The following is a 27,647-nucleotide window of genomic DNA, read 5'->3' on the forward strand; positions in this document are numbered from 1 at the left end:
CTGTGTGTAAACTGATATATAATAAAATAAAAATATATATAAGTTATATCATTTTTTTGATGATTCTTTTCTTGCTGCATCTTGTAGTAATTGTGTATCTACTTCATCAGCTGGTAATTGGACATACCTTACTACTGAACCTCGAATGAAGCAGTTCTTAACGGAAAGCTAAAAGTGTAAAACGGTATTAATAGAGGTGTGGTATTGTAGGTGTATAGGGACGTTCTTTGGAAGAATTGAGACTTCAAGAGCCCGTCGTCGAAATAACTCAACTTATATATCGTAGAACCACTGGGTGAAAGACAAAAAAGAATATAGTTAATTTTATGCCTGAAAAAAAAAGTAAATTTTTTAATTTCATCTTAGATGAAGATTTGGTATGGTTTTGTGACTCAATACACGGTTTTACGAGTCTTTTTCTTGTTTTTTACAGAAACTATAGACTTGTTGTTGATAGTTCATGCATTAGTGCATGGATAACAAAATTTTGATATTTTTCTCTACATCAGCACATAGCCAAGCTCTAATAGATTGGTCTTAAACTTTGTTTGGTGAGTTGCATACAGCAGAAGCATTGAATGGAAGCTAATATTTTTCTCCGTTTATTGGTGTCCACGCAGGCACTAAAGCTCTATAGTATAGTTACAAGGCAAATCAAGAAAAAACATGTGAAAACAGAGTAAGTCGTGTTACCAAAACCGAATATTCATCCCATACCTAAAACAAATAGTTATACAATCTAGATATTCGCTGCCCTCTTCATTTCAGTTAGTTCCAGCCAGTTTATTTCAAGTAGTCATGAATGTATAATATAGACAGGATTTTATTTACTTCTATAAAATATAAAAGCGGGAAACGCGTAAAACTTATCAGGTCGGCTTCTCTATATGCATTAAGTCTCCGTGTCAGTAGAAATTGTTGATCCGTCGGGTTGATTTTGGTTAGTCACAACAAGAGATCATTTCTTGATAAATTAAGCCATTTATGCCAGTCTTTTAGCATTTCTATAAAAAACAATTGCTGCTGAGTTTTATTTAACTCAGCTGCTATTTTTTTGCATACTCCTCCCATTTACCCGTGCCCCAGCCATTTAAACATTTGCCTCTCAATTACTTGGACTATCTGTCTTGGCTTTTCTCTGTCTACAATTAGCCATGTCTTGATGCAACTTACTGCAAAATACTTGATAACTTCAATTCAGTTTTGAGTTTTATATAATTGCTGCTTTTTTTGCATACTCCTGCCATTTACCCGTGCCGCAGCCATTTAAACATTTGCCTCTCAATTACTTGGACTATCTGTTTTGGCTTTTTCTCTTTCTACAATTGGCCATGTTTTGGTGCAACCTACTGCAAAATACTTGATAACTTTAATTAAAAATCAACGAACTCGGTCGAGGCCTTCGGCCAAGGAAGGAACCAGACTTACTCTTTACTCAAAAAAGGGATAGCTCAATGAAATTAGGATTTTCACGCGAAAATCCTGAGAGTTTGGAAGAAGTTTGACCTATGTCTTAGGACTTGGAACAAAGATTAAGACTCGGCTTTATCCGTTTCATCTGTTCCAGGTTCAAAGTAAAAGTAGTTCTATGCACCGAAAAATTTAAGCCCACCACTACGTAAACAGTCGTATTTTTTCAATATTTATGAAGAGTGCATATCAAATGTATAACCACTATTGATAGGCTTAGACTTTATTTAGATTAAAGGGGCACGATAGAGTAAAAAAACGTCTGAAGTTGAAATTACATCAATGAAGCAACATATATTTTTCTTTCTTTTTTTTACTTGAAATAGAGATTTCAATGGTCAACAAAAGATTTTGACAGAACTACTGCTTTACGTCTATTCGCCTAATGTAAAAAGACTAACCTTTTTCATTGACCATGGTGTATGTAAAACGCAGTGACTGTTACACAGTGCTGTGTTAAGACTGTCAGGAGTGGTCACTTTTTAGCCTAAATTAAGACAATTGAGCCTCGTGAATCTCAGTTTACGTTCATTGCTATGTCTACCTTTTGTTGGACTACTGAATTATGAGTTTGAAACAAGATATATCTTTTTCTTCAAAAAACGAAAGATTATATCGTGGATAGAAGGATGCGCATTAAATTGTATCAACTTATAGAAAGCCACTGACTTATGACAAGCGGTAGAACGGGTTTTCCCGTTCAACCGCGAAAAAATTACCAGTCTTATCGCAGCTACGCAAGACGACATTATAGATATTGAAACTAATAAATATTTTGAGAAACTTTTCCAGAAAACAAAGAATTTTTTTGGGAATGTGGCCTTACTGAAAACCTTTTGCAAAATTCCTAAGATTCTGAATTGTCTGCAAGACTAAAGCATGAACGGTAAGCTAATTTCCAATTAAGCAATTTTTCGATCATGCAGGTTTTTGGCAGAAGTGACATTTTTGGAATGAAAGAATTGCATAAGGACGCTATGTAAAGTTTTTTTTTTTTTTTTTTTTTAGACAGACTGCTTTGAGTTGAAAAGCCACTCTACAGATGCTCTTCAGCTGTCGGAGTTGATCCCAGTCATTGATGCTTATTTACCGGTGTAACTTTAAACCAGCATATTAGCATGCTCTTCATAGCTCTCGTCAGTTCTTGCTAGGAATGGGATGTCCTTTTCAACACTGAGCCTAGTTAAAACCTAAATCAGTTTAACAATGGACGATGAAATAATAAGCTGTGTGATGTTTACTGAAAGCATTTCTGGGAAATAGTTGAAACTTGTATGGTTGACACTATAGGGAAAATGAAATCTAGTCGATTCCCAGCAATACATTAGAACATATGTTGCTCTAATGTCATTGGTATCTCTCGCTTTTAATAGTTTGTTGTAGAACAGGCGTGTTCGTAATTAAATGTTACTCTGAGTCAACTTTTTTGGTCCCATTAGAGGGCCACAAAGGTTGCATAGCCCCCTTCTCCTTTTAGTTTAGAATGACACAAATTGGGCATACATCTATTGCAAAGTAAAAATAACAACAGGCGTCCAATAAAAATAAAAGTTTATCTTTACAAGAAAGAGACAAGTTGTATTTTCAAAGAAATTAATTATCCAAAATGAGATGAGCAATATCAATAAAATGATATGTTAACTTACCATATGTGGATGTTTATCTGGATCAGTAACTGCAATATCAGTTAGCTTCAGATTTAGATATTGGTCAACAGAGTGGAGCGTTCCACATATGCTAGAAAAAAAAATATTTTCAAAACGATATATCAGTACTAGGATACACTAAAACAACTAATTACAAACCGACAGTCGTGGAGACCAACATCATATTCAAGGTAAGATTTATTTCCAAAAACTGAAATTGTGTACTCTACATGATAAAACAGAATACGACTATTCAACTGAGGTTCAAAGTAGACACGAGGCCAGGGGAGCAAATGCACGAAAATTTAGGGGGGAATAAGAATTTTTTTTTAATAAAGACAAAAAAATGTACTTTTCAAAATATAGGGGTGGAGGCGATTTTGGTGGCTTTTTTTTATTTTCTTTCAATGAAAATACCAATAAATTATTTTTCAAAATCTAGGGCGTTCCACGCAGGGCGCCCCTGAACGGGACATGAACTGGAAGAGGGAGAATCGATTTTTTTATAAAGAATCAAGAACGTAATAGGGAAAGTTTTCTTGATTCTGAAAGCGATTAAATAAAAAAAACAAGTTTTTTAAACTGAAAGTAAGGAGCGACAATAAAACTTAAAACGAACAGAAATTAGTCCGTATATGAAAAGGACTGTCCCCTCCTCAACGCCTCACTTTTTACGCTAAATTTTTTTATTGTTTTATAAAATAAAGTTGTGAGACAGAGTCAAACTTTAGTGTAAAGAGCGAGGCGTTGAGGAGGGGACAGCCCCTTTCATATACGGAATAATTTCTGTTCGTTTTAAGTTTTAATGTCGCTCCTTACTTTCAGTTTAAAAAACTTGTTTTTTTTATTTAATTTCTGATCGTTTTTTAGTTAATGCAGCTTTTATTTGCATAAAAATTTTACTTTTCTTTTGCTAAATGGATGTCTTTACAAATTAACTTACGTAACTAACTTCTATATTCGTATATTTTTCTTCTGGCAAAAAATACAAAGTTGCAGATTTTTGCAGATATGAGCTTGAAACCTATGTAATATTGTTTTCTGATACGCTGAATCTGACGGTGTGATTTTCATTAAAATTCTTTCACATGTAGGGGATGTTCCCCCTCTTTAAAAAATCGAGTAAATTTTCTCAGGCTCGTAGCCTTTGATGAGTAATGCTAAACTTAATCAAATTTATATATTTAGGATCAGCATTATAAACACATTCTTTTGATACATTTATTGACATCAAAATTTTGTTTTTAAAATTTTCGATTACTATTGAGCCGTATCGCTTGTTTTTTTATTGTTTTTTTTATAACGTATATGTTATTACTTATATGAAGGGGTTCTCCCCTTAGTCAATACCACGCTCTTTACGTTAAAAGTTAAAACAAATTTTGATTCACAAACCCCTGAAACACCAAGGCCTTTTAATTAGAATAGATAGTTCTTTTGAAAGCACTAAAAAAAACTGTAGCGTAAAGAGCGAGGTATTGACTTGAGGGAGAACCCCCTCACATACGTTATAATTTCTGTTCGTTTTAAGTTCTAATATTCCTTCTTACATTTCAGTTGAAAAAACTTGTTTTTTTTTATTTAATTTCTGAATGTTTCTTAAATAATGCTTGGAAATCCGGCGCCCCCTTCATAGAAATGTCCCTTACCCCAAAGACACATCCTCCACGGAACTCTTATCCAGAGTAACCCCTCCTCTAGCCCCCCCCCCTCCAGAAAAAATCATTCCTGAAAATGGTTGTATACTTCCCAATAACCAATAAATAATGCTTGCAAGTCCGGCGCCCCCTTCATGGCAATTTCCCTTCCCCCTTGAAAACTTCCTTCATGAACATATCCTCCAACATAACCACCGACCCCCCAATACCACCCCCTACCATAAATAAAACCACCAGTAAACTTCTGTATACTTCCCAATAACCAATACTATATGTTAACATTGGGTAAAGTTCATAACTTTTAGCCCTCCCTCTGGGAACTTCGGGGGATTAAGTCATCCTAAAAGACATATTTATCATATTTTCGACCATGCTGAACAAAATGGCTATCTCAAAATTTTGATCGGGTGACTTTGGGAAAAAAATAAGCGTGGGAGGGGGCCTAGTTGCCCTCCATTTTTTTGGTCACTTAAAAAGGGCAATAGAACTTTTAATTTCCATTCCAATTAGCCCTCCCATAATATTCTAGGACCACTGGGTCGATACGATCAGCCCTGGAAAAAAAACAAACAAACAAATAAACACGCATCCGTGATTTTCTTCTGGCGAAAAATGCAAAATTCCACATTTTTGTAGATAGGAGTTTGAAACCTCTACAGTAGGGTTCTCTGATACGCTGAATATGATTATGTTATTTTCATTAATGTTCTATAGTTTTTAGGGAGTCTTTCCCCCTTTTTTTGAAAATGGGTTAAATTTTCTATGGCGCGTTACTTTTGATAGGTAATACTAAACTTGATTAAAGGTATATATTTGAAATCAACATTGAAATCTTATTCTTTTGATGTATCTATTGGTATCAAAAACCCGTTTTCTAGAGTTTCGGTTACCATTGAGCCGGGTCGCTCCTTACTTACAGTTCGTTACCACGAACTGTTTGATTGCACTATGTAATCCAGTGTCTCCCATAAAACAACGATGAGATTTTTTCAACTGAAAGTGAGGAGCATCATTAAAACTTGAGTTTTTTTTCCATGACCACACTGCCTTTTCTATGACGAAATCAATAAGAGTTCCAAATAGGGATAGGTCCTTTTATTAGACAGTGAAACAAAAATATAAAACAAAGACTCTAAATATTTCGATAACATAGTCGGTCATCATCATCAGTAGAGTTACTAACATATCAACATCAGTAGAGTTACCTGCTTTGACCTACAATTTTGAAGAAAATTGTACCACCTTTATTTAACGCAGTATTACTCAGCTGAAGAACAGTTAGTGAACTTTTTAAGTCAATGGACCGGTAACTTGCTTTGACCCTGAAGTGATTATTTTTTTTAACATAAACACAGATTGTTTTAATTTTTATATGTTAGTAACTCTACTGATGATGATGACCGACTGTGTCATTTAAATATTTAGTCTTTGTTTTATATTTTTGTTTCAATGTCTAATAAAAGGACCTATCCCTATTTGGAACTCTTATTGATTTCGTCATATATAAGGCAGTGTGGTCATGGAAAAAAATACTAAAAGGACCTATCCCTATTTGGAACTCTTATTGATTTCGTAACATTAAAACTCAAAACAACATAAATTATTCTGTATATGAGGGGGGGGGCCTCTTCCTAAACTGTCGATCTTTACGCTAAAGTTCTTTAAAAATACTCCTCATTCAAAATCAACATCCCTTGTAGTCTTTCCTAATGAACCAGGACAAAACGTCAAACTTTAGCGTAAAGAGCGGGGAATGAGGTTGAGGAACAAAAAACTTACTTGAAAAAAACCTTTTTTTTTATTCAATTTTCGACTGTTTTCCAAATCATACCAGGAATTCCCCTTGCTCCCCCTTCTCCGTGAAACATTTCTCCTAGAAAATTCCTCCAGAAACTTCCCTCCCCGTGGAAAATCCCACCCCTTCCCGCAGAAAATTATCCCAAAAAATTTCCGTATATTTTCCAATAACAAATACTATAGGTGAACAACATGGGCATATTTCGTAAATTACAGCCCTTTCCCAGGTACTATGGAGGGTCATTTCATCACAAAAAGCATATTTATTGGAACTTTCAACTATGCTGAACCAAATGGTCATCTTAAAGTTTTGATTGGATATCTTTGGGGGGGGGAATGAGCATGGGAGGCGAGTTAGGTGCCCTCCAATCTTTTTGGTCATTTGAAAAGGACACTAGAACTTTGATTTCTGTTCGAATGAGCTCTCTCCCAATTTTCTAGGACTGTTGGTTTGATACGACCACTCCTTGGGAAAACAATGAACATGCATCTGTGATCTCACTTCTGCCCCAAAAAAATCCACCTTTTTATAGACAGGAGCTTGAAGTCTGCACAGTAGGGTTCTCTGATATGCTGAATCATACGGTATTATTTTCATTGGGATTGCTTGAATTTTTGGGGATGTTTCTTCCCTTTTTTGAAAATTGTCTCAGGTTCGTAGCTTTTGAAGGGTAACCTTAAAATAATGAATTTTACATATTTAGAATCAGCATAAAAAGCCAATTCTTTTTATGTATCTATTGTTATCAGAATCCATTTTAGAGTTTCATTTACTATTGGGCCGAGTTGCTACTGACAGTTCGCTTCCACGAACTGTTCAATAAAACTGTTACTTGAACCCTCCCTGGCTATAATAAATTGTGTATGCAGAAGTACTACTTATTTAGCTGCCTTTTAACAAAACATGTTAATTGCATAATAAAGAAGTGGTTAGAGTTATTTTATAAAACTTGATAATGAGCTAACCTGCGAGAACTTTCTTTTATTACAGCCCTAATAAGCAGGATTGTAAAACATTTTAAACACTTTCCCGTAACTTTATCTGCTTATGTCTAAGGCCAATTCGCTATTGGATATTCTGAAGGGGAGATAGGTTTGGCTCGTAACATGGGCGCCCAAAGACTGAATTGTAGGGGGGGCTTACCGGGTCTAATCGGCACTTTCAGTGCTGTATAATTGAAATCTCAAGACAAAATGTCATAGGCAGCGCGATAGCGCAGCCTAAGTAAAGAGCGATGTGGGCACAATATATTGTTTTTGTTTAGACCAGGGCACTTCTTATAGAAAGAAATGACATAGAAACTTCAAATGAGCTCTTTGCGGGCAACCAGCTTTCTCTCCCCTGCTTGAATCACTTTCCCAAACACACCCAATCAAAATTTTGAGATAGCCATTTTGTTCAGTGTAGTTTTAAGGTCTAGAAAGTAAGACTTTGAGAATAACACCCCTCAGAACAAGGGTTGTAAGTGATGCCCTGTGGGGTATAAGGTTTTTTTTACAGAAAAGGTGGTCGCATTAACCTCAGAGGGGGCTCATTTGAATGGTAATCAGAAGTTCTACTGGTTTTTTTAACAGTCAAAAGTCATTGGAGGTCATCCACCCCCCCCCCTCCCATACACCGATCATTTCCCCAAACATATTCAATCATAATTTTTGAGATAGCCATTTTGTTCAGTGTAGTTGAAAGGTCCAGAAATTATGTCTTTGAGGATAACACCCCCCCCCATACAGCCCTCAGGTCAAGGGTTGTAAGTTACGCCCTGGGGGTATATACGGTTTTTATAAAAATGGTGGTCGTAAAAACTTCAAAGAGGGCTCATTGGATTGGTAATCAGAAGTTATAGTGCTCTTTTTAAAAGTCAAAGTGATCAGAAGGCAAATAGCCCCCACACACACACACGTCTTATTTTCCAGAAACGCATCTGATAGAAATTTTTAGATGGCCATTTGTTGTCGTAGAAACCTCGAAAAGGGCTCAGTCGGTTGGTAATTGAAAGGACTAGTGCCTTCTATAATAGTCAAAAGTGATTGTAGGGCAACCTCCCTCCCCCACGCCTATCATTTTCCCAAACACTTCCAGTCAAAATTTCGAGATAGTTATTTTGCTTGAAGTAGTTTAAAAGTCCAGAAATTATGTCTTTGAGCATGACAAACACCATACAGTCCTCAGGGCAAGGGTTGTAAGGTATGTTTTTATGGAAACGGTGGTCGTATAAACTTCGGAGGGGACTCATTGGATTGGAAATCGGAAGTTGAAGAGCCATTTTTAAGAGTCAAATTTATCGGAGGGCAGCTATACCCCCCTCCCACGTCATATTTTCCCCCAATGCATCCAATAGAAATTTCAAGAGAGCCATTTGTTCAAAAATGGTCCAAAGATCTCATAACCCGGCCTTTGTGTTGACACAACCCCCACAAATATGGGATAAGGGTTTTAAGTTATGCCCCGGGGGGATGTAAGGAATTTATGAAGAGGTGGTCTTATGAACTTTAGAGGAGGCTCACTTGATTGGAAATGCAGACTTCTGGTTCTATTTTAAGAGTCAAGCGTAATGGAGAGAAAATAGCCCCCCTCTCCCTGATTTCCTCTTTTCCCCAAATACACTCGATCGAAATTGTGAGACAGCCATTTTGTAGCCAAGAGTCCAAAGAGAATATAACAATGTCTTCAGTAATCAAATATAAGAGATAGTTAGGCGGACGTTGAACAAAATCAAAGCAAACTATGAGCATGTGAACTTTAAAAAGGTGACAAAGCAATATCTCAAGAACAATTTATATTATTAAGCTAGATCTTTAAGAGTAGGTTTTGGGGGATTTTGAACTAGCCAGAAGGCACTATGTGGATACTGTTAGTACTACAGCTACAGTTACCGTAACTAATGACGCTTAGAGTATGAAGGTGAAACTTCTAGGAAGTGCTTAGGGGGCGTTCCAATAGGAACCGAACCACCGTGTAACTGAACCCCAAGCAACTGAACCACCGTGCAATTGAACCACCGTGCAACTGAACCTCCGTGCAACTGAACCCTCGTGCTTCTGAACCCCCTTTAACTGAACCCTCGTGCAACTCAACCCCACTTAACTAAACCTCCGTGTAACTGAACCACCGTGCAACTGAACCACCGCGCAACTTAACTACCTTGCAACTGAACCACCGTGCCACTGAACCACCGTGCAACTTAACCACCGTACTTACATTGGGTAAAACACAAGTTGGAATCTTTATATGTTCAACCTTGTTGGAATTGTTTGCTTTTATAAGTCTTTATATAAATTACCGGCAAGATGATTTATAAAAATGCTCTGTTTTGTTGTCACAAAAACAAAAAAAATTGGACGTCATAAACTCTTAAATCCAGATTTATTTCTCTTTTTATGTCTGTTAATGGGAGTTCACTTCACCCTGTCACTTTCTAAGGGTCTAAGCGTTTACCCCTTTCGCCCGTGGACAATTTCCCCTCCTCCACCCACGGAAACCCTTCACCTGCAGAATACCCCTCTCGCGGAAATTATGGTTTTCAAAATTTGAAAATCTTCTTTGAGTCATGTTATTTTTTAGTTTAATTGAGAAGTTCTAAGGGAAGTGGAAACGAGGAATTTATGTGTAAATCTAGCCCCTCCCCCTCCCTGCAAATGCTTCCTTCTCATGAAAAATTCTCCAGAAAACCCCCACGCAAAAAATTTCCGTATGTTTCCCAAGGACAAATACTATCTGTAAGCAATAGACAAATCAAAAAACTTAAAAAGAAACTGAAACTTATACAATGGGGTTATCTGATTGTTTTGTAGCTATGAAGAGAGGGAGATACCTCAAAGGTTGCATTTTGATGTCGAAACATCTCAGTTCTTATTGAGCCTTCAAATAAATGCAGAAGTAGCTCTAAGAGAAAGACGACAGGAGGATGGAGGAAGAAACTGTTTGATAATCCCCAGGCATTTCTAGTTTCTTTTTACAAACCGAAAGTGATTGGAGACTAACCAAACGCAAGAGTTTTTTTTTTTTTTTGGGGGGGGGAGGGAGATTTTCCACGGGGAAGTATTTTCTGGGGAGAGGGGGGGGTGTTTTCCGTGAGGTGTTATTTTCCGCGGAGTATTTTCAAGGGATGTTCTTCGCGGGGGGGGGGGGTGTAAACGGCGGCTCTCACCGTCTACTCAAAAGGATTTCAAAGGATTTCAGCCCGTCTCTCAAAAGGATTTATTTCCCAAACACATCTAGTCAAACTTTTGAGACAACTATTTTCTTCAGCATAGTAGAACGATCCAGCAACTATGTCTTTAGGAATATTGGGCATGTCAACCCCCCCCCCCCCAATTATGCCAAACTATGGATTCTTATAAAAAAAAAATCGAAAAGATATAAAAAAAAAATTACATGAAAATGACTTAGTCAATAAAAAACGGACAGAAATTCATCAAAAAAAGCTTTCTCCGCAAAATAGGCTTTTCAAAGAAAAGTAAAGAGCTCCTTTAAGCCAAAAATGGGAAGAAATGAATTCGAGTAATCATCCAAGCGTAAAACTACCACAAATCACTATCAATAAATAAATGAAACTCAAAATGATCAGAAATTAGAATAAAGAAACGAGTCAAATTCGAAATGAGCAAAAATTAACATTAGTAGGGCGCATAACCCCCATGCCTTCTCAAGACCAGAACATAATTTGCGCTTTACTGAAAACAAAATATTTTTAAATGTTTTCATTTTTTTTACTTAAATAAGTAAAAAACTTTTTTTTACCCATTTTTTATTTTAAGAAATAAATATCAGTATAGGTAAATTAAACTGACATAACACGGTCATTTTTCTTCTTTTTTTTCAGTAAAGCCTAAGTTATGTTCTGATCTAGTAATGTTAATTTTTGCCCGTTTTGAGTTTGACTCGGCTATTTATTATAATTTCTGTTCGTTTTGAGTTTCATTTAATTGTTGATAGTGATTTGTGGTAGTTTTACGCTCGGAAGATTATTTGATTTTATTTCTGCCCATTTTTGGCTTAATAGAGCTGTTTTCTTTTCTTTGAAAACTTATTCTGTGGAAAGTTTATTAAATTAATACAAATATATGACACTGTCATTCAGCCAGGGGGCTTTATGACGGGGAAATGACGTCTCCCCCCCCCCCTTATGAGCGCCAATGTCTCGTGACGAAATGTTAGAAACAGGAATCCTTAGCATGAAGCATGAATCATCGATACAAAGGCCAATGCCAAATTGATAATTTCTTTGATGATTCAAGACAGATTCAATTGAAAAACAAGCTTTTCAAGCTTGTCTTTTTTTCACATCATCAATCACCACTTGAAATAAAAATGGGTAACCATAAAATCTTGAAATCCCGATAATTTTTTAATAATAATCAAAATCTAAAAGAAAGAAAATAAAAAACAGTCAAGAGAGAAGATGTTACATCTTCTATTTTCTACTAAATCCCGTTTTCATATGGTTGCATACAGGAACGTACCTGGGGGCTCTTTTGAGCCCAGGCCCTCACAGAAGGTTCGTATTCACCCCTGTTTCCCCATAGTTTCTATTTATTTCATCTATTTTCTTAGGTTTTAACGGATTCAGTTCCTGATTCAACTTACCACCACTACATATTTAAAATGAAATCAATTTTTTGACAAAAAAGAGACACATCTTCATATACAAGATGATGAATGGCGCCATAATAACAGGTTACAATCATAAATGACGCTATAGCAAATTATAGCCTATGCAACTGGCACCAGTTGCAACTCGTTTTTTGATTATATTAATTAAAAAAAACTTTTTCCACAAAATAAGTTTTTCAAAGTAAAGTAAAGAACTCCATTAAACAAAAAATGAGCAAAACAAAAATCAAATAATCTACCAAGCGTGAAACTACCACAAATCAGCATTGATAAATAAATGAAACCCAAAACGAACAGAAATTACAATAAATAACCGAGTCAAACTCAAAACAAGAGAAATTAACATAGGTTTGGCGCAAAACCCATATGCCTTCCCTATGCCGGTACCTAATTTGCACTTTACTGAAAAAATATAATTTTTTTTTACTTTTATAACTTTAATAAATCAAATAATATTAACATTTTGATTACTAAATATCAGTATATGTATATTAAACTGACAATGCACATTCATTTGTATTTTTCCAGTAAAGTGCAAATTTTGCTCTGGCCTTGGGAAGGCAGAGGGGTTTTGCGCCCAACTTATGTTAATTTCTGCCCGTTTTGAGTTTGACTCGGTTAATTACTGTAATTTCTGTTCATTTTGGTTTCATTTATTTACGATGCTGATTTGTGGTAGTTTCACGCTTGATAGATTATTTGATTTGATTTTTGCTCATTTTTGGTTTAATAGAATTTTTTACTTTTCTTTGAAAAACTTATTTTGTGGAAAAAGATTTTTTTAATTAATATCTATTAGTTTTGTATTGACATAGTCTTTTCAAGGGAGAAGAAATTAGTAGTTTAAACGTTTTCGTTTTTTAAGACTTTGTAGTTTGGCCTGCTATTTGTATGCCGGAGAAAAATTTTCAGCAATTTTTAACAGCATACACCCTTTTAAAAATCTGGACACAAATAGTACTGTTTAATTTAGTTTCATAACTCCTCTAGTTGACCTGTAATGGAAAGCTTTATACCATTCGCAAAAAAAAATTGTTTACTTTCTTTGATAGCTTGTATACACTTACGCCCATGGGCGTTGGGGGGGGGGGCCGCGGCCCCCCCTAGACCTGCAAATTTACATTAGATATGGCTGAAAAAGCAGATGGTTGGAAAAGTAGTTTGTAAAAGGCCCTCCCTCACACTATCGACTGCCCCCCCCCTAGAAAATATGCTGCCTACGCCCATGCTTACGCTATTTGGATTTGGTTAAATTTTAAGAGCAGAAGTAGCCCCGAACGTTTGAACATAATGCCCTGAGTCGTTCTTGGGATACTGCTGAGATGCCTTATTTGGAATTAGCATTATCACAGTGCATTTTAATTTAATCTTAAGTCAACATTTAGTTTTTAAACATATAAAAATTGGATTTGAGAAAGACTAAAATCTATTCTATAAATTATATACAACAACTTTCTATATAAACCTTATATGCCCCCAGGGCATAACTGACAACACCTGCACTGAGGGCACTGAGGGTTTATCATCCTAAAAGACCTAATTTCCAGACCTTCCGACTAAGCTGAACAAAATAGATATATTAAAATTTTAATTTGATGTGCTTTGAAAAATGGTGGGCGTGAGATGGGTGTTAGTTGCTCTCCAGTCATCTTGAACAATTAAAACAGGCACTCGCACTTTGCATTTCCAATTGAGAGAGCACTATTGAAATTTTTACGATAGCGGTGTCAATTAAAAACTTAGATTCCCCAGGGTATAACTTAAAACCCTTGCACAGAGGGCTGTGGGGGGGGGGGAGGGGTTATCATCCTTAAAGGCCTAATTTCCAAAACTTTCAACTACGTTGAATAATATGGATATTTAAAAATTTTGATTGGATGTGTTTTGGGAAAAGGTTGGCGACAGAGGGGGGTTTGTTGCCCTCAAATCACTTTTGACTATTAAAAAGGTTACTAGTCCTTTGAATTTCAAATCAAATGAGCCCTTTTTCAAGTTTCTACGACAAAGATTTCAATAAAAACCTTATATGCCCCCAGGGCATAACTTATTATCCTTGCCCTGAGAGTTGTGGGTGAGTGTCCTCCTTAAAAATATGTTTTCTATCTGATAATCAACTACCCTGAACAAAATGGCTATCTCAAAATTTTTATTGGATACGTTTGGGGGAATGATGGGTGTGGGGGAATGATGGGTGTGTAATAGTGCCTATTAAAAAGGGCACTAGACCTTTGAATTTCCAGTCGACCGAGCTATTTTTGAAGTTTCTACGACAACACCTTCTTTAAAAACCTTATAAACCCCCAGGGCATAACTTAAAATTTTAAAGTTTTAAAGATAGAAATTTCTCTAGTTTATGCCCCCAGGGCATAAACTAGAGAAATTTTAAAGGGTAATTTTGTTATAACCTCGGATGAACTATCTGTAATTAACTCAGCATTATTTGAAATAAGCCAAGTTTGATATGTAAGTGAAAATTTTTTAATTTAATAATTTGTTGGCCAGCTGATTTAAGAACTTGTGAGTTAATTTTGATCCTGTTCTAGTGAATTTTAGAGTTTAGTGGGCTTTTAAGTAGCCTATCCCTAAAATCAAAGCACAAAAAGGGATACTGAAATTAACCCAATGAAAGTGCACATACAAGAGGGGTTGCGGAGAGAAGGGGTGAATTTCCAGGTGTCTGTGACTACTAAAACATGAAGATTTTATAATTTTAATAATTATTATGGTTCCCTTTTTCTTTTCTTTAGCCTTATCTCCGAAAAAAAATGGAATTTTAACGAAGAAATAATTTTAAGATCAAGAAACATACAAAAATTAAAGTGGTAGTTAATTTTTTATTCTTTATTAATAATCACTAAATAAAGCAACCTAGATATAGAAATCGTCGTATCTACTTCCGTTGTTTCCTCATTCTACCTGATTGAAAAGTATAGGGAAATACTCAGCAAAAAAATCAAGTCGGTTTCTAAAAGAAACCAACCAACTTGACAACCTGGATGCACATAGAGTCCTATCATCTAGCTAAATATCTCAACATTCCTTGAAAGTTGAAACTTAGTATCCCTAGCTGTCCCTGAGATGTTGCACATACGCCCTTTTGACAATGTGGAAGCACATGGTGTGTTTTGATTTATCTCAACAAGCATTGAAAGCTTCATCTTAATACCCTTTGCTGTTCTTCAAATATTGAAGGTATGTCAGGTGTACATAACGTTTTGATTCAGATTAATATTTGCCTTTTTATGGTTGGAAAATTACAAATAAATACCCTTAGCCGTTATGACATAATGAAATCATGCTAAATTCCTAGTAAATTGCTTTTTACTGGATTCGGAACAATGTCAGCAAATCATGGCTAGATATGGCGTTTTCTGAGTTAATTTTCTGAGTTAATATTTAATGAGTTCTAACGTTTTAAGGAAGTGATAGTTGTTGATACCAAGCAACACGAACTCTAATTTTCTTGTTCTTTAGGAGAGTCATGTAGTCATTGTAGGGTAAAGGCACCAATGATTTGACAATACAATTTTGGAACCACTGTCAAAAATTTCTTTCAAAACAGGATAACTCTGCTTAGTGGTGACTTAGAACACCATCTCTTGAAGCCCTCATTATATTTTGGCAATGCGAAACGCAGACACTATATCCGGTACACCCAGATATGAAAAGAATATTCAACTCAATCAGTTTCCTGTTTTCAACATAAAATGAGCTCCCAACAATTTTTTTGCTATGTAATGTTCAAACTGTCATTACAATGTTTTTTGTTTTGTTTTTTTTTTTGGGGGGGGGGGCAAAAAAAGTTGGGATCAGCACTAATGCATCAAGATACATCTGATCTTCTGTAAAATGTAGCCATATTGGCCTTTTCTTGATAAAATTAAGTTAAAATGGCAGCTAATATAATATTGATGAAACAATGTTCCAAGTGTCAAAAATTCTTGTCTGACGTAGTGGAATACCAGACCGACTAAAAATGTTCCTTCAGTCGAATTCAAATGTAGATTCTAGCACCAATGCATCAAGATACATCTGATCTTCTCTAAAATGTAGCCATATTGGCTTTTTCTTCATAAAATCATAGGCAGCGCCCTAGCGCTGCCTAAGTAAAGAACGATGTGGGCACAATGTGTTGTTTTTTGTTTGTTTGTTTTTTCTCCATACCCGGGCACTTCGTATCGAAGGAGTTGCAGTAGAAAGTTCGAAAAGGGCTTATTCGATTGCAAATTGGAGTGGCTAGCCCTTTTCAATAGTCGAAAGTGATTGGAGGGCAACTAGCCCCCCTCCCACGCCCATCATTCCCCCAAACACATCCAATCAAAATTTTGAGATAGCCATTTTAATCAGCGAAGTTGATTTCCAAATAGAAAATATCTTTTTGAGGAGGACACTCCCCCACAACCCTCGGGGGCAAGGGTTTTAAGTTATGCCCTGGTGGCATATAAGGTTTTTATAGAAGGCGTTGTCGTGGAAACTTCAAAAAAGGCACATTTGATTGCAAATTCAAAGGGATAGTGCCCTTTTTAATAGTCGAAAGTGATTGGAGGGCAACTAGCCCCCCCCCCCACGCTGACTATTCTCCCACGCACTTCCGCTGAAAATTTTGTGATGGCAATTTGGTAAAGCGCATAGAATTTACCACTATACAATATCTTGTTGAGGGGGACTCTCCCCCATATCCCTCGGGGCAAGGGTTTTAACTCGTATCCGGAGGGCATATAAGGTTTTATAGAGGTCGTTGTCGTAGAAACTTCAAAAAAGGCTCATTAGATTGGAAATTAAAACGCCTAGTGCCCGTTTTAATATTCGAAAGTGATTGGAGGGCAACTAGCCCCCCCCCCCCCCCCGCTCATCATTCTCCCAAACACATCCAATCAAAATTTTGAAATAGCCATTTTGATCAGCGTAGTGGATTTCCAGATATAAAATATCTTTTTGAGGAGGACACTCCCCCACAACCCTCGGGACAAGGGTTTTAAGTTATGCCCTGGGGTCATATAAGGTTTTTATAGAAGGCGTTGTCGCAGAAACTTCAAAAATGGCTCATTCAATTGGAAATTCAAATGGATAGTGCCCTTTTTAATAGTCGAAAGTAATTGGAGGGTAACTAGCCCCCCCCCCACGCCCATCCGTCCCCCAAATACATCCAATCAAAATTTTGAGATAGCCATTTTGTTAAGCTTATTTGATTTCCAGATATAAAATATTTTTTTTAGGAGGACACTCTCCCACAACCCACAGGGCAAGGGGTTTAAGTTATGCCCTGGGGACATATGTGGTTTTTATAGAAGGCGTTGTCGTAGAAACTTCAAAACAGGCTCATTCGATTGGAAATTCAAAGGGCTAGTTCCCTTCTTAATAGTCGAAAGTGATTGGAGGGGAGCTAGCCCCTCCCCCATGCCCATCATTCCCCCAAACACATCAAATCAAAATTTTGAGATAGCCATTTTGTTCAGCGTAGTTGATTTCCAGATAGAAAATATGTTTTTGAGGAGGACACTCCCCAACAACCCTCAGGGCAAGGGTTTTAAGTTATATCCTGGGGTATATAAGGTTTTTATGGAAGGCGTTGTCATAGAAACTTCAAAAGAGGCTCATTTGATTGGAAATTCAACGGGCTAGTACGCTTTTTAAAAGTCGAAAGTGATTGGAGGGCACCTAGCCCCCCCCCAATGTCCATCATTCACCCAAACACATCCAATCAGAATTTTGAGATAGCCATTTTGTTCAGCGTGGTTGATTTCCAGATAGAAAATGTGTAATTTTGAGATAACCATTTTATTCAGCATAATTGATTTACAGACAGAAAATATGTTTTTGAGGAGGATACTCCACCACAGCCCTCAGGGCAAGGGTTTTAAGTTATGTCCTGGGGGCATACAAGGTTTTTATAGAAGACGTTGTCGTAGAAACTTCAGAAAAGGGCTCATTCGATTTGAAATTCAAAGGGCTAGTGCCCTTTTTAATAGTCGAAAGTGATTAGTAATATTTTTTGTTGTTGTTGTTGTTTAGACCAGGGCACTTCGTATCGAAGGAGTTGTCGTGGGAACTTCGAAAAGGGCTCATTTGATTGAAAATAGAAAGGGCTAATGCCCTTTTTAATAGTAGAAAGTCATTGGAGGGCAACTAGTCCCCTTCCACTCCCACCCTCCCATTTTCTTTAAAAACTAAATGTTGCCTTAAGATTAAATCAAATGGCACTGTGATAGTGTTAATGCCCAATAAGGCATCTCAGCAGTATCCCAAGAACGACTGAGGGTATTATGTTCAAAATTTCAAGTCTACTTCTGCTCTTAAAATTTAACCAAATCAAAATAGTGTAAGTGTATCAAAGCTATCAAAGAAAGTAAACAGACTTTTGTGCGAATGGTATCAAGTTTTCCATTTCAGGTCAACTAGAGGAGGTATGAAACTAAGTTAAACAGTACTATTTGTGTCCAGATTTTTAAAAGGATGTATGGAGTTACAAAATGCTGAAATTTTACTTCCGGTATACGCACTGCGGGCCAAAATATCAAGTCTTAGGAAACAAATAGATTTAGCGCGTTATTTTCTTTTTCACTTAAACGTCAATGCCAATATAAAACGGACCGAAGTCAATTTTAAATTAACTTTTTCAACAAAGCAAGTTTTTCAAAGGCGGTCTAAGTCCATCATTAAACAAAAAATAAGCAAATATAAAATGACATAATATACAAAGCTTGAAACTGCAACAAATCAGCATCGATAAATGAAACCCAAAACGAACACAAATTAAAATAAATCACCGAGCCAAACTCAAAACGAGCAGAAATTAACATAAGTTGGGTGCAAAACCCCTATGCCTTCCCAAGGCCAGAACAAAATTTGCACTTTACTGAAAAAAATATAAATGTTTTTACTTTTATAAATTTAATAATTCAAATAATTTTAACATTTTGATTACTAAATATCAGTATATGTATATTAAACTGATAATACACATTTATTTGTATTTTTTCAGTAAAGTGAAAATTTTGTTCTGGCCTTGGGAAGGCATAGGGGTTTTGCGCCCAACTTATGTTAATTTCTGCTCGTTTTGAGTTTGACTCGGTTATTTGTTTAAATTTCTGTTCGTTTTGGGTTTCATTTATTTATTGATGCTGATTTGTGGTAGTTTCGAGCTTGGTAGATTATTTGATTTTATTTTTGCCCATTTTCTGTTTAATGGAGTTCTTTACTTTTCTTTGAAAAACTTATTTTGTGGAAAGTTTTTTTAATTAATTAAGTTAAAATGGCAGCTAGTATTATATTAACGAAACCATGCTCCAAGTGTCGAAAATTCTTGTCTGATGTAGTGGAATACCAGACCGACTAAAAATGTTCCCTCAGTCGAATTCAAATGTAGATTCTGGCACCAATGCATCAAGATGCATCTGATCTTCTGTGTCATGTAACCACATTGGCCCTGTCTTGCTAAAATTAAGTTAAAATGGTAGCTAATGTTATACTGATAAAACTAAGTTCCAAGTGTCGAAAATTCTTATCTAGCATAGTGGAATATTAGAACGGCTAAAGATGTTCCTTCAGCCAAATTCAAATGTAGATTCTAGCACCAATGCATCAAGATACATCTGATCTTCTCTAAAATGTAGCCATATTGGCCTTTTCTTCATAAAATTAAGTTAAAATGGCAGCTAGTATTATATTGACAAGACTGCTCCAAGTGTCGAAAATTCTTGTCTGATGTAGAGGAATACCAGATCGACTAAAAATGTTCCTTCAGTCGAATTCAAATGTAGATATTGGCTTATATCATTATATATATATTTTTTTTTTAGAATATCTTGTAATAACCTTGTCGGAATTTTCGACAGACAGCAACAGGCCCTGTCCAAATCTAGGTGACTCTGTTAAAACTTCACTGAACATGTAAAACAGACGAGAAACAATTGGTGTCGAAATTCAAGGGTCCTCTGACGAAAACTTAGTTGTCAAGTTTATGGGTACTTTCTCAACAACGAGAGTTTTTGACGATTATTACTTTTAATAATATTTAACATGAAAAAAACATTAAAAAAAATTTTTTTTTTAAAGTAGTTTTACTGATTTTATGCTAGATGCTAGATTTTTTCATCATCAGAGGAACTGCCATTTGGCCTCATGCTATATTGATATTTTTGAAGCATTTGACTAGGTTGATCACAACACCCTAATTCATTTATCACTGAATAAATTTAAACTACACCCTCTCTTAGTATATTTTATACATGTTTTCTTTCAAATAGATCCCAAGCTGTAAAATACAAAATATTCTCTTTGAATCCCTCCCTAATTAGCGTGGAAATCCTATCCCATTCAAAATGCTAATGAAACATGTTAAACTCCTTGGTGTCACAAAATTCTAATAATACTAAGTAGGACAAGCATATTTCAAGAATTCTGGACTTTCCAGACAAAGAATAGTCAAAGCTAAAAATTTTCAAAGTTTATTAAACTGATATATTACTTTCAAATGGCCAAATGTTGACAACACTTTAACTGTGAACAACAAAGAAATCTTTGCTGGACCATTAAAGCTGAGACAAAGTGGGCTATTCCAGGCGGCATCTATAAAGAGACCTATATCACACTATTATATCGCACAATATATTATAGGGAACTAGATAACTCGATTACACTCCATATGATTATCCAATTCTATTCCTATGCTCTAGACAATTTTTAGTGTTCTGCTTCAACTATCTGAATAATATTTTATACATTTACACATTTAAAAAAAAGTTGAAGAGAAACGAAGGAATAAAGTAAAAAGAATCGGCATGTGGGATGCACCAGGATTTGCCGACAAGTATTTCCCAAGTATTTTAACACTTGGCAGATTGGATTCCGACTTACGTTAAAAAGGGGTTAATTTTTTGTTCTGTCGAATTTGTGGGTGAAAACGCTCCAATTTAAGAAAATCGGAGTTTTGTACCCTTTTCTGATAAAACTTCAAACATCTAATCAAACAGTTAGATTCTTAGATATTGTTTCTACATACTGAAACCCTTTTCAAACCAAAAGTCTTTAAATTAAGCCTTCTAGAGTAGAAAAAGTGTTTGTTTTTTTACAAAAACTGTCGAATCATTGGTATCTTTACCCTACTGTAGTAACTGCTAGTAAAGGTTTTAATATTGTGTTTGATAACGTTATATTCAATTAAAAAGGGCCTGGATATGGTAATTTCATTCCAATATTTTTAAAGACTTAACCTCAGCTGTCACATTGTGGACTCTGGCTCAAACACAAGCAACTATCATCATATTTGGTCCAAGGCAAGAATTATCCAGTATGAATTTGATTAAAAATTCCAGTAGGTTTTTGATTAAAAATTCAGGCCATGAAGACCTTTCAATAAAAATTATAGAACCAAGGGAACCCAAACTGGAAACAAATCAGGCTGCATTGATTCTTAACACTAATTTCCTTGTCTGCTGTTTAGGAATAAATATCAAATTACATTAAAGTCTCACTCTGCATTTACTAGAGCTTTTTAGCAGTCATAGTTAGTATGGTGTGTGTTTTTTTTTTTTTTTTTTTTTTTTTTTTTTTTTTAAGGCTATGACAAATAAAAACAAATAAAACAAAAAATCAGTAGTTCAAGTGTCATTCTGGCCTTTATCAGGCTTTGGGGACATTAGCCATACTCTTGTTTGAGGTAGTTTCCATTTGCTTGAAGTTTGACCTGATTATTTATATATTGTTATTTTCATCAACCCAGAACACACAGACAATCAAAGAGGATTTAGTGCAGGTACCATGAAATGAAAGGGCCAAGAAAAAGAACAAATAAACCAAAAAAAATGATTGACTTTTTTTTCTAGGAAGTTACTTAAATGACAAATTATATTTAGAACACATCTTTAGACTAATTACACTTTGATCTGACTATTTGACAGTTGAGGGCGAGTCTCTTTACTAGACTCCAAATTAACAAAAAGATAATGGCTTTTCTTGGTTTTTAATCAGGTTTGCAGTGATAGCTGCAATCTAGTAAAGAACAAACCATGGCCCATACTATCCAAAAATTAAAAAACTGTTAAAAAAAACTGGCTAGTGAGGAAATTAAAAAAAGGGATACTTTTACTGGGTGGTGTTATTTATAGAGAATCAGATATTAAGACCTTACATAAACACGAGAAAGTCAGTTGCTAGGGGGTTTAGTTAAACGCCTTCATAATTTACATTCAAAAAAGTTTTTCATATGGCCTAAAAACAAATGGAGAACCTTTTAAAAACATATTTGCAAACTTACCAAAGGTCATTTTTCAGCTCGATGACTACATCTTTTCCAACCAGAGATTTGAAAAATGAAAAAAATAACTGGAATGGAAAAACATTATGTAAAAGTACGTAACTAAAATTACAGCACTGAACTAGTGATGGCTGGTCTTGTTAACAGAATATCAATAGTGTACTTAAAGTATTTAGTATTATTTTGCCAAAATCTGATTCAAGCATTCAATTTAGAAATGATGGTTATCCCTTCTCCTCTATACCATTTACGCCTGCATTTGATTGAACCCACAGGGACAGACATGGGAGATTGAAGCTTTCTCTGAGTCCAACTGTGTAAAAAATATCCAAATCATTAAACAATGTCTTCTTTGCTTTTTCACAGAAATGCTTTTAAAAAAATCGGATTTCTTTTTAGAAATGATAAGTTCTTTGCACATGTGTTTTTTTTTTGCTTGATATTTATGCAAAAAGCAGATGATGGTTTTTTGCCCCCCCCCCCCTCTATATTTTGCAAAATGAATTTTCTGTATTTTCATTGATAATAGGCCTACCCTTTTTGGTATTTTAATTTTTTTTAATGCAAAATTGCCCCCCCCCCCTCTAGACTAAAAAAAAAATACTACTTTAGCTACTTTTGGCTATTTTAGAAATGGGTTAGGTTAGGAAACTGAAACTTTCAGGGATGGGTTTACAGGATAAAGTATGCCCCAGGAAGGTATTTTGAAGTACCTACCTCCACTCCTTCTCCCTGTAGAGGGTTGTGAAATCTGCCTACATGGCAGGTACCATGGCTATACCTATTGAAATTTTGACAAAACAACATTTCAACTTAATTTTTAGCTATCAGCTTCTTTTTCTCTGGCTTTAGTTCTGAAAATGCAATTCCTGTTATTTGAGTAGACTTTTAAGCAATATCAATGGAGATCTAGGAGTTGATGCCTGTCAAAACCATGTAAATAGTGTTGCACATAAAGACTTTAATGTGAGTGATTCAAAGTTAAGCCCCACATTCAGGACTGATAATGATGAATCGTTTGTGAGTGCCTCATCAAATATTCACAGCAGAGGACCTTTCGATAATTCCACTTTCGAATCTTGTGAGTCAGAACTTAGCAATATTGGTGATGCCCATATTTAAAATGAAGATGGACTATTTGTGCTTTACAGTAACATGGATTGCATCACCACAAAAATGGATGAAATAAAAGTTGTAGTGTCAGCAAGACCTGAAGTGAGTGTGTTTGCCTTCACTGAAGTTAAACCAAAGTATACTTCAGTGCCACTGACTGATATGTAAATCCAGGTCACCAGATTCAGAATACTCTCAAACCTGTTGAAACTGGAAGGAAGAGGAATTGTCCTGCATGACAAATCATCACTGAAGGTAGGAGACCTTAATCTTGGTTATCATCATGAGCTGTGCATTGAGCAGGTCTGGATAAAAAATTGTTCTAAAGGGCCACCCCATAATTATAGGATGTATTTATAGAAGCCCAAGCTCTCCCCGTCAGAAAGGTTCCCACCTCACAACTGCAAATTCCATAAGTCCAGTGATGAGTCGTCCTTGCCATAATATAGTAATTTTTGGAGACTTCAACCTGCCTCATTCAATGGGTTAGTTGTTATGCTGCTACAAGAGATAACAATGACCAGATTGGTCCACTCCTTGAGTGCCTACAAGAACATTCATTGTATCAGACAATCAATTTCCTGACTAGGTACAGAGAGGGCCAGAACCCATCTCTCCTGGATCTCCTATTTGTCAAAGATGAGGAGGCAATCCAAAGTATAGACCCAGAGCCATTTTTTGTCACAAGCAACCATACAGCCACAACTTGTTGACTAAAGTTGTATCTGCAGAGATTTTTTTTTAGAAAGCATGTGTATACAAATTACAACAAGGTCAGGCAAGATTTAGCTAACCAAGATTGGTCTTTTGCCAAAAAGAATAATTTAGAGGGAGCTTGCCTTGAGATGAAAATGGAACTCAGTGAGACAACTGCAAAACACATGACAACCACTTGGAAACAAAGACCAAGAATGCTCCCTTTCATCACATAAGAAATCAAGCAAGCAGTCCAAAAGAAAAAGAAGTTCTAGAGAAGGTACAAGGATATCCCAGTGCAGGCAAATCATGACAAATTCAAGCAAATATAGAACAAAGTCTGATACCTTACAGGAGAAGTTACTAGCAAGTATGAGGAGTCTTTAGCTTCAGCATCAAAAATAAATCCAAAGAAATTTTGGAAATATGCCTCTACTCAAAAGCTCAGAAGACATTCAGTAACCAAACTCTCAGTTAATGGAAATACCATAAGCAACCCTGGAGGTATAGCTGAAGCTCTGAACCAGCAGTTCAAGTAAGTTTTTACACCTCCAGAAGATGCCCCCCTTGCCACAAATGCCAGAATATGATATTTAGAAACTGATGCAAATTATTACTGTTGGCACTTTGGTGTGGAATCATGGCTCAAAAGATTAAACCCAAATAAGTCAGCTGGTCCTGATGGGGTTCACCCTTGGATTTTGAAAAAGGATCATGTGGAGCTTGCCCTCCCCCTGGGAAAACTGTTCCAGAAGTCTCTTGATACCAAACAATTCCCTCAAGATTGGTGAAATGCAAATATTACACCTGTTCACAAGGGTGGAAGCAGGAACTGTGCTGCCAATTACCAACCCAGTAGCATCACCTAAACAGTCAGTAAAATCTTCAAAGGAATTGTGAATACTACTGTTGTGAAACACCTGATTGACAACAAACTACTTACTGATGGCCAACATGGATTCAGATCTGGATTCTTGGTCAAGACAAATGTTATTAATATATATGAATATGTCACCAAACTGCTAGACCTGGGTATCCCTGCTGATATGATCTTATTAGACTTTGCAAAGGCATTTGATAAAGTGTGCCATCACTGTTTTAAGGCAAAACGCTTAGCTACCAGGATACATGTGGAGGTTGTTGAATGGGTGATGCAGTTCCTCTTAGGAAGAAAGCAGAGAGTTAAAGTGTTTGAGGTAACAGGCAAAAATTCCTCTCAGAAGTTACTGGAGTTGATAGTGACATGCTCCAGGAAACAATCTTGGATCCAACACTTTTCAATATTTTCATTAATGATGCTTCATGGGCTGTAAGATATAAGATGAGCATTTATGCCGATGATTCAAAGCTTATTGGGCCTGCAGAGTCAACAGCAACAAGAGCCACTATACAGGAAGACCTGGATTCACTTTCCCTTGGGCTCCCCAATGGAAACTTGAGTTTAACATCCAGAAATCCAAGACAGTGCATTTCAGGAAAAAAAATGAGAAGTGGCAGTACCATATGAGTGGAGGGAATGGCTCTAGGCAATCAATTGGTTCTTCAGCAGCTGAAAAAGATTTGGGAATAGTTGTCAATGAAGAATTAAAACTCCACAAACATACACAAACAGTGGTTGCCAAAGTACCTCAGACCCTTAAAATAATTATGCATACAGTACATAGCGGATCATCCAAAGTCATGGCAAAGATGTATAAGGAGCTTATGTGACAACTGCTAGAATTTGGGATGTATGTTGCCAAGCCCCTCAATAAGGGTAACAAACAGAAAATGGAGTCTGTTCTAAGGCGTGCAGCCAAAGCTGTTGATGGATGCAAGAACCTCAACTATCCATCTTGCCTGAGCAAACTACAGCTCTCAACACTTATTTACAGACAATGGAAGGACAATGTCATCATGGCTTACATACTACTGCATGCTGATTCCTGTTCTCAGAAGCCTTCCCAACTTGACAAATCATCCAGGACAAAAGGGCATAGTATAAAGCTGCTCCAGAAGAGAGCTCACAGCAGACTCCACAACCACTATTTCTCCAATAGAGTAGTGGCCCCCTGATAAGAACTGGTCCACTAAACAATGGAAGACAGAGTGGGACACTGATGAACCAATGGCTCCTCATCATCACTGACCAGTGACTCTACAGGATTTTCCTTATTTTGCTGGACAATGTAATTTAAGGTAGCCTAATATCTTCAAAACCTTACAAGTTGGGATTGAGCAAAGTTGTGAAGCTGAAAAGAATTTTTTTTTACTTCATTAAGCAGAAGATCTATTTTGCAAGGTTTCACTCTTATAACACAAAGATTTTTAAAGGTCATCAAAGGTCAGAACCCTCTAGAGGGAGAAGGAGTAGAGGTAAGTACTTCCAAATCCCTTCCTGGGACAAGCTTTAGCCTTTAGAACCATCCCTGAAAGTTTCATTTTCCTAACCTAACCCCTTTCCAAGAGAGCCAAAAATAACTAAAGTAGAATTTTACCAAAACATACTCTGGGAAGGTATTTCCAAGCTTCAATGCTAACCCTCTTCTAAGTCTTAGAAATTAGCCTACTAGACAGGTCTATACCTACTGAAATTTTGACAAAACAATATTTTACCTTAATTCTCAGTTAACAGTTTCTTTTTCTCTGATTTTAGTTCTTAAAATGCAATTCCTGTTATTTGAGTAGAATTTTAAGCCATATTAATGTTTTTTTTTATTTAGGAAATGTATTTGCAGATCTTTATAACCTCATAAATTAGGATAAGGCTAAATGAAGTTGTTAAGCAGAAAATGGTTTTATAGTACTTCATCTAAGCAGAAGATTTATTTTGCAAGGTTTCACTTTTATAACACAATTTTAAAGGTCATCAAAGGTCAGGGTCTTCTAGACAGAGAAGGATTGGAGGTAGATAGGCCTACTTCAAAATACCTTCCCAGGGCATGCTTTAAACTGTAAACCTATCCCTGAAAGTTTCGTTTTCCTCACCTAACCCCTTTCCGACGGCAAAGGTAGCTAAACTAGAATTTTACCGGCTAAAATAATGGCTAGAAATAAACAGAATATATTTAACCATTTTGAAAATCAGGCAGCGTGTTTTGAGCTTGAATTTTTACACTGCAGTTATTCGCACAGCGTTTTCTCGTTGTGCTGCTGCCTGCTGTTGCTAATTTTACGTTGTCCAACCGACGTAAAAAAAATCTTATTCTCTAATAGACTGTTATGCATACCAATATCATAAAAAAAAGGCTTACATCTCTTTGTAGACAATACATTTGGCTAAAAATAATTCATGTAGGTCCTCATTTCTACAGAGGCGTACGTAGGTTTATCAGCACTCAACGGAAATGTTGGTCTTGCCCCCCTCCGTAAGAATGTAAGTGGTTGTGGTTATAGCTTTCCTGAATGGTACAGTATAT

At 36.1% G+C, this 27,647-nt stretch overlaps 1 protein-coding gene across 2 annotated transcripts; it reads right to left on the reverse strand.

The window, feature by feature from the left end:
- Window positions 1-27,585, reverse strand: LOC148950416 (U6 snRNA-associated Sm-like protein LSm2). Of its 2 annotated transcripts, none has more exons than XM_089092393.1 (4): window positions 27,483-27,585; window positions 22,441-22,508; window positions 3,117-3,207; window positions 1-168 (listed from the first exon to the last, which is right to left on the reverse strand). In XM_089092393.1, the coding sequence occupies exons 1-4, from the start codon at window positions 27,501-27,503 to the stop codon at window positions 49-51; spliced, it is 300 nt and encodes a 99-aa protein (XP_088948519.1). In that variant the 5' UTR covers window positions 27,504-27,585; the 3' UTR covers window positions 1-48. The 2 variants fall into 2 exon arrangements, with proteins under 2 accessions (XP_088948519.1, XP_088948520.1); XM_089092394.1 differs by lacking the exon at window positions 27,483-27,585 and adding an exon at window positions 27,302-27,356.
- Window positions 27,586-27,647: the final 62 nt, after the last annotated feature.

The sequence above is a fragment of the Artemia sp. Qi Xiang Cuo genome, chromosome 7, assembly GCF_049724085.1.
Source record: "Artemia sp. Qi Xiang Cuo chromosome 7, ASM4972408v1, whole genome shotgun sequence".
NCBI classification, from domain to species: domain Eukaryota; kingdom Metazoa; phylum Arthropoda; class Branchiopoda; order Anostraca; family Artemiidae; genus Artemia; species Artemia sp. Qi Xiang Cuo.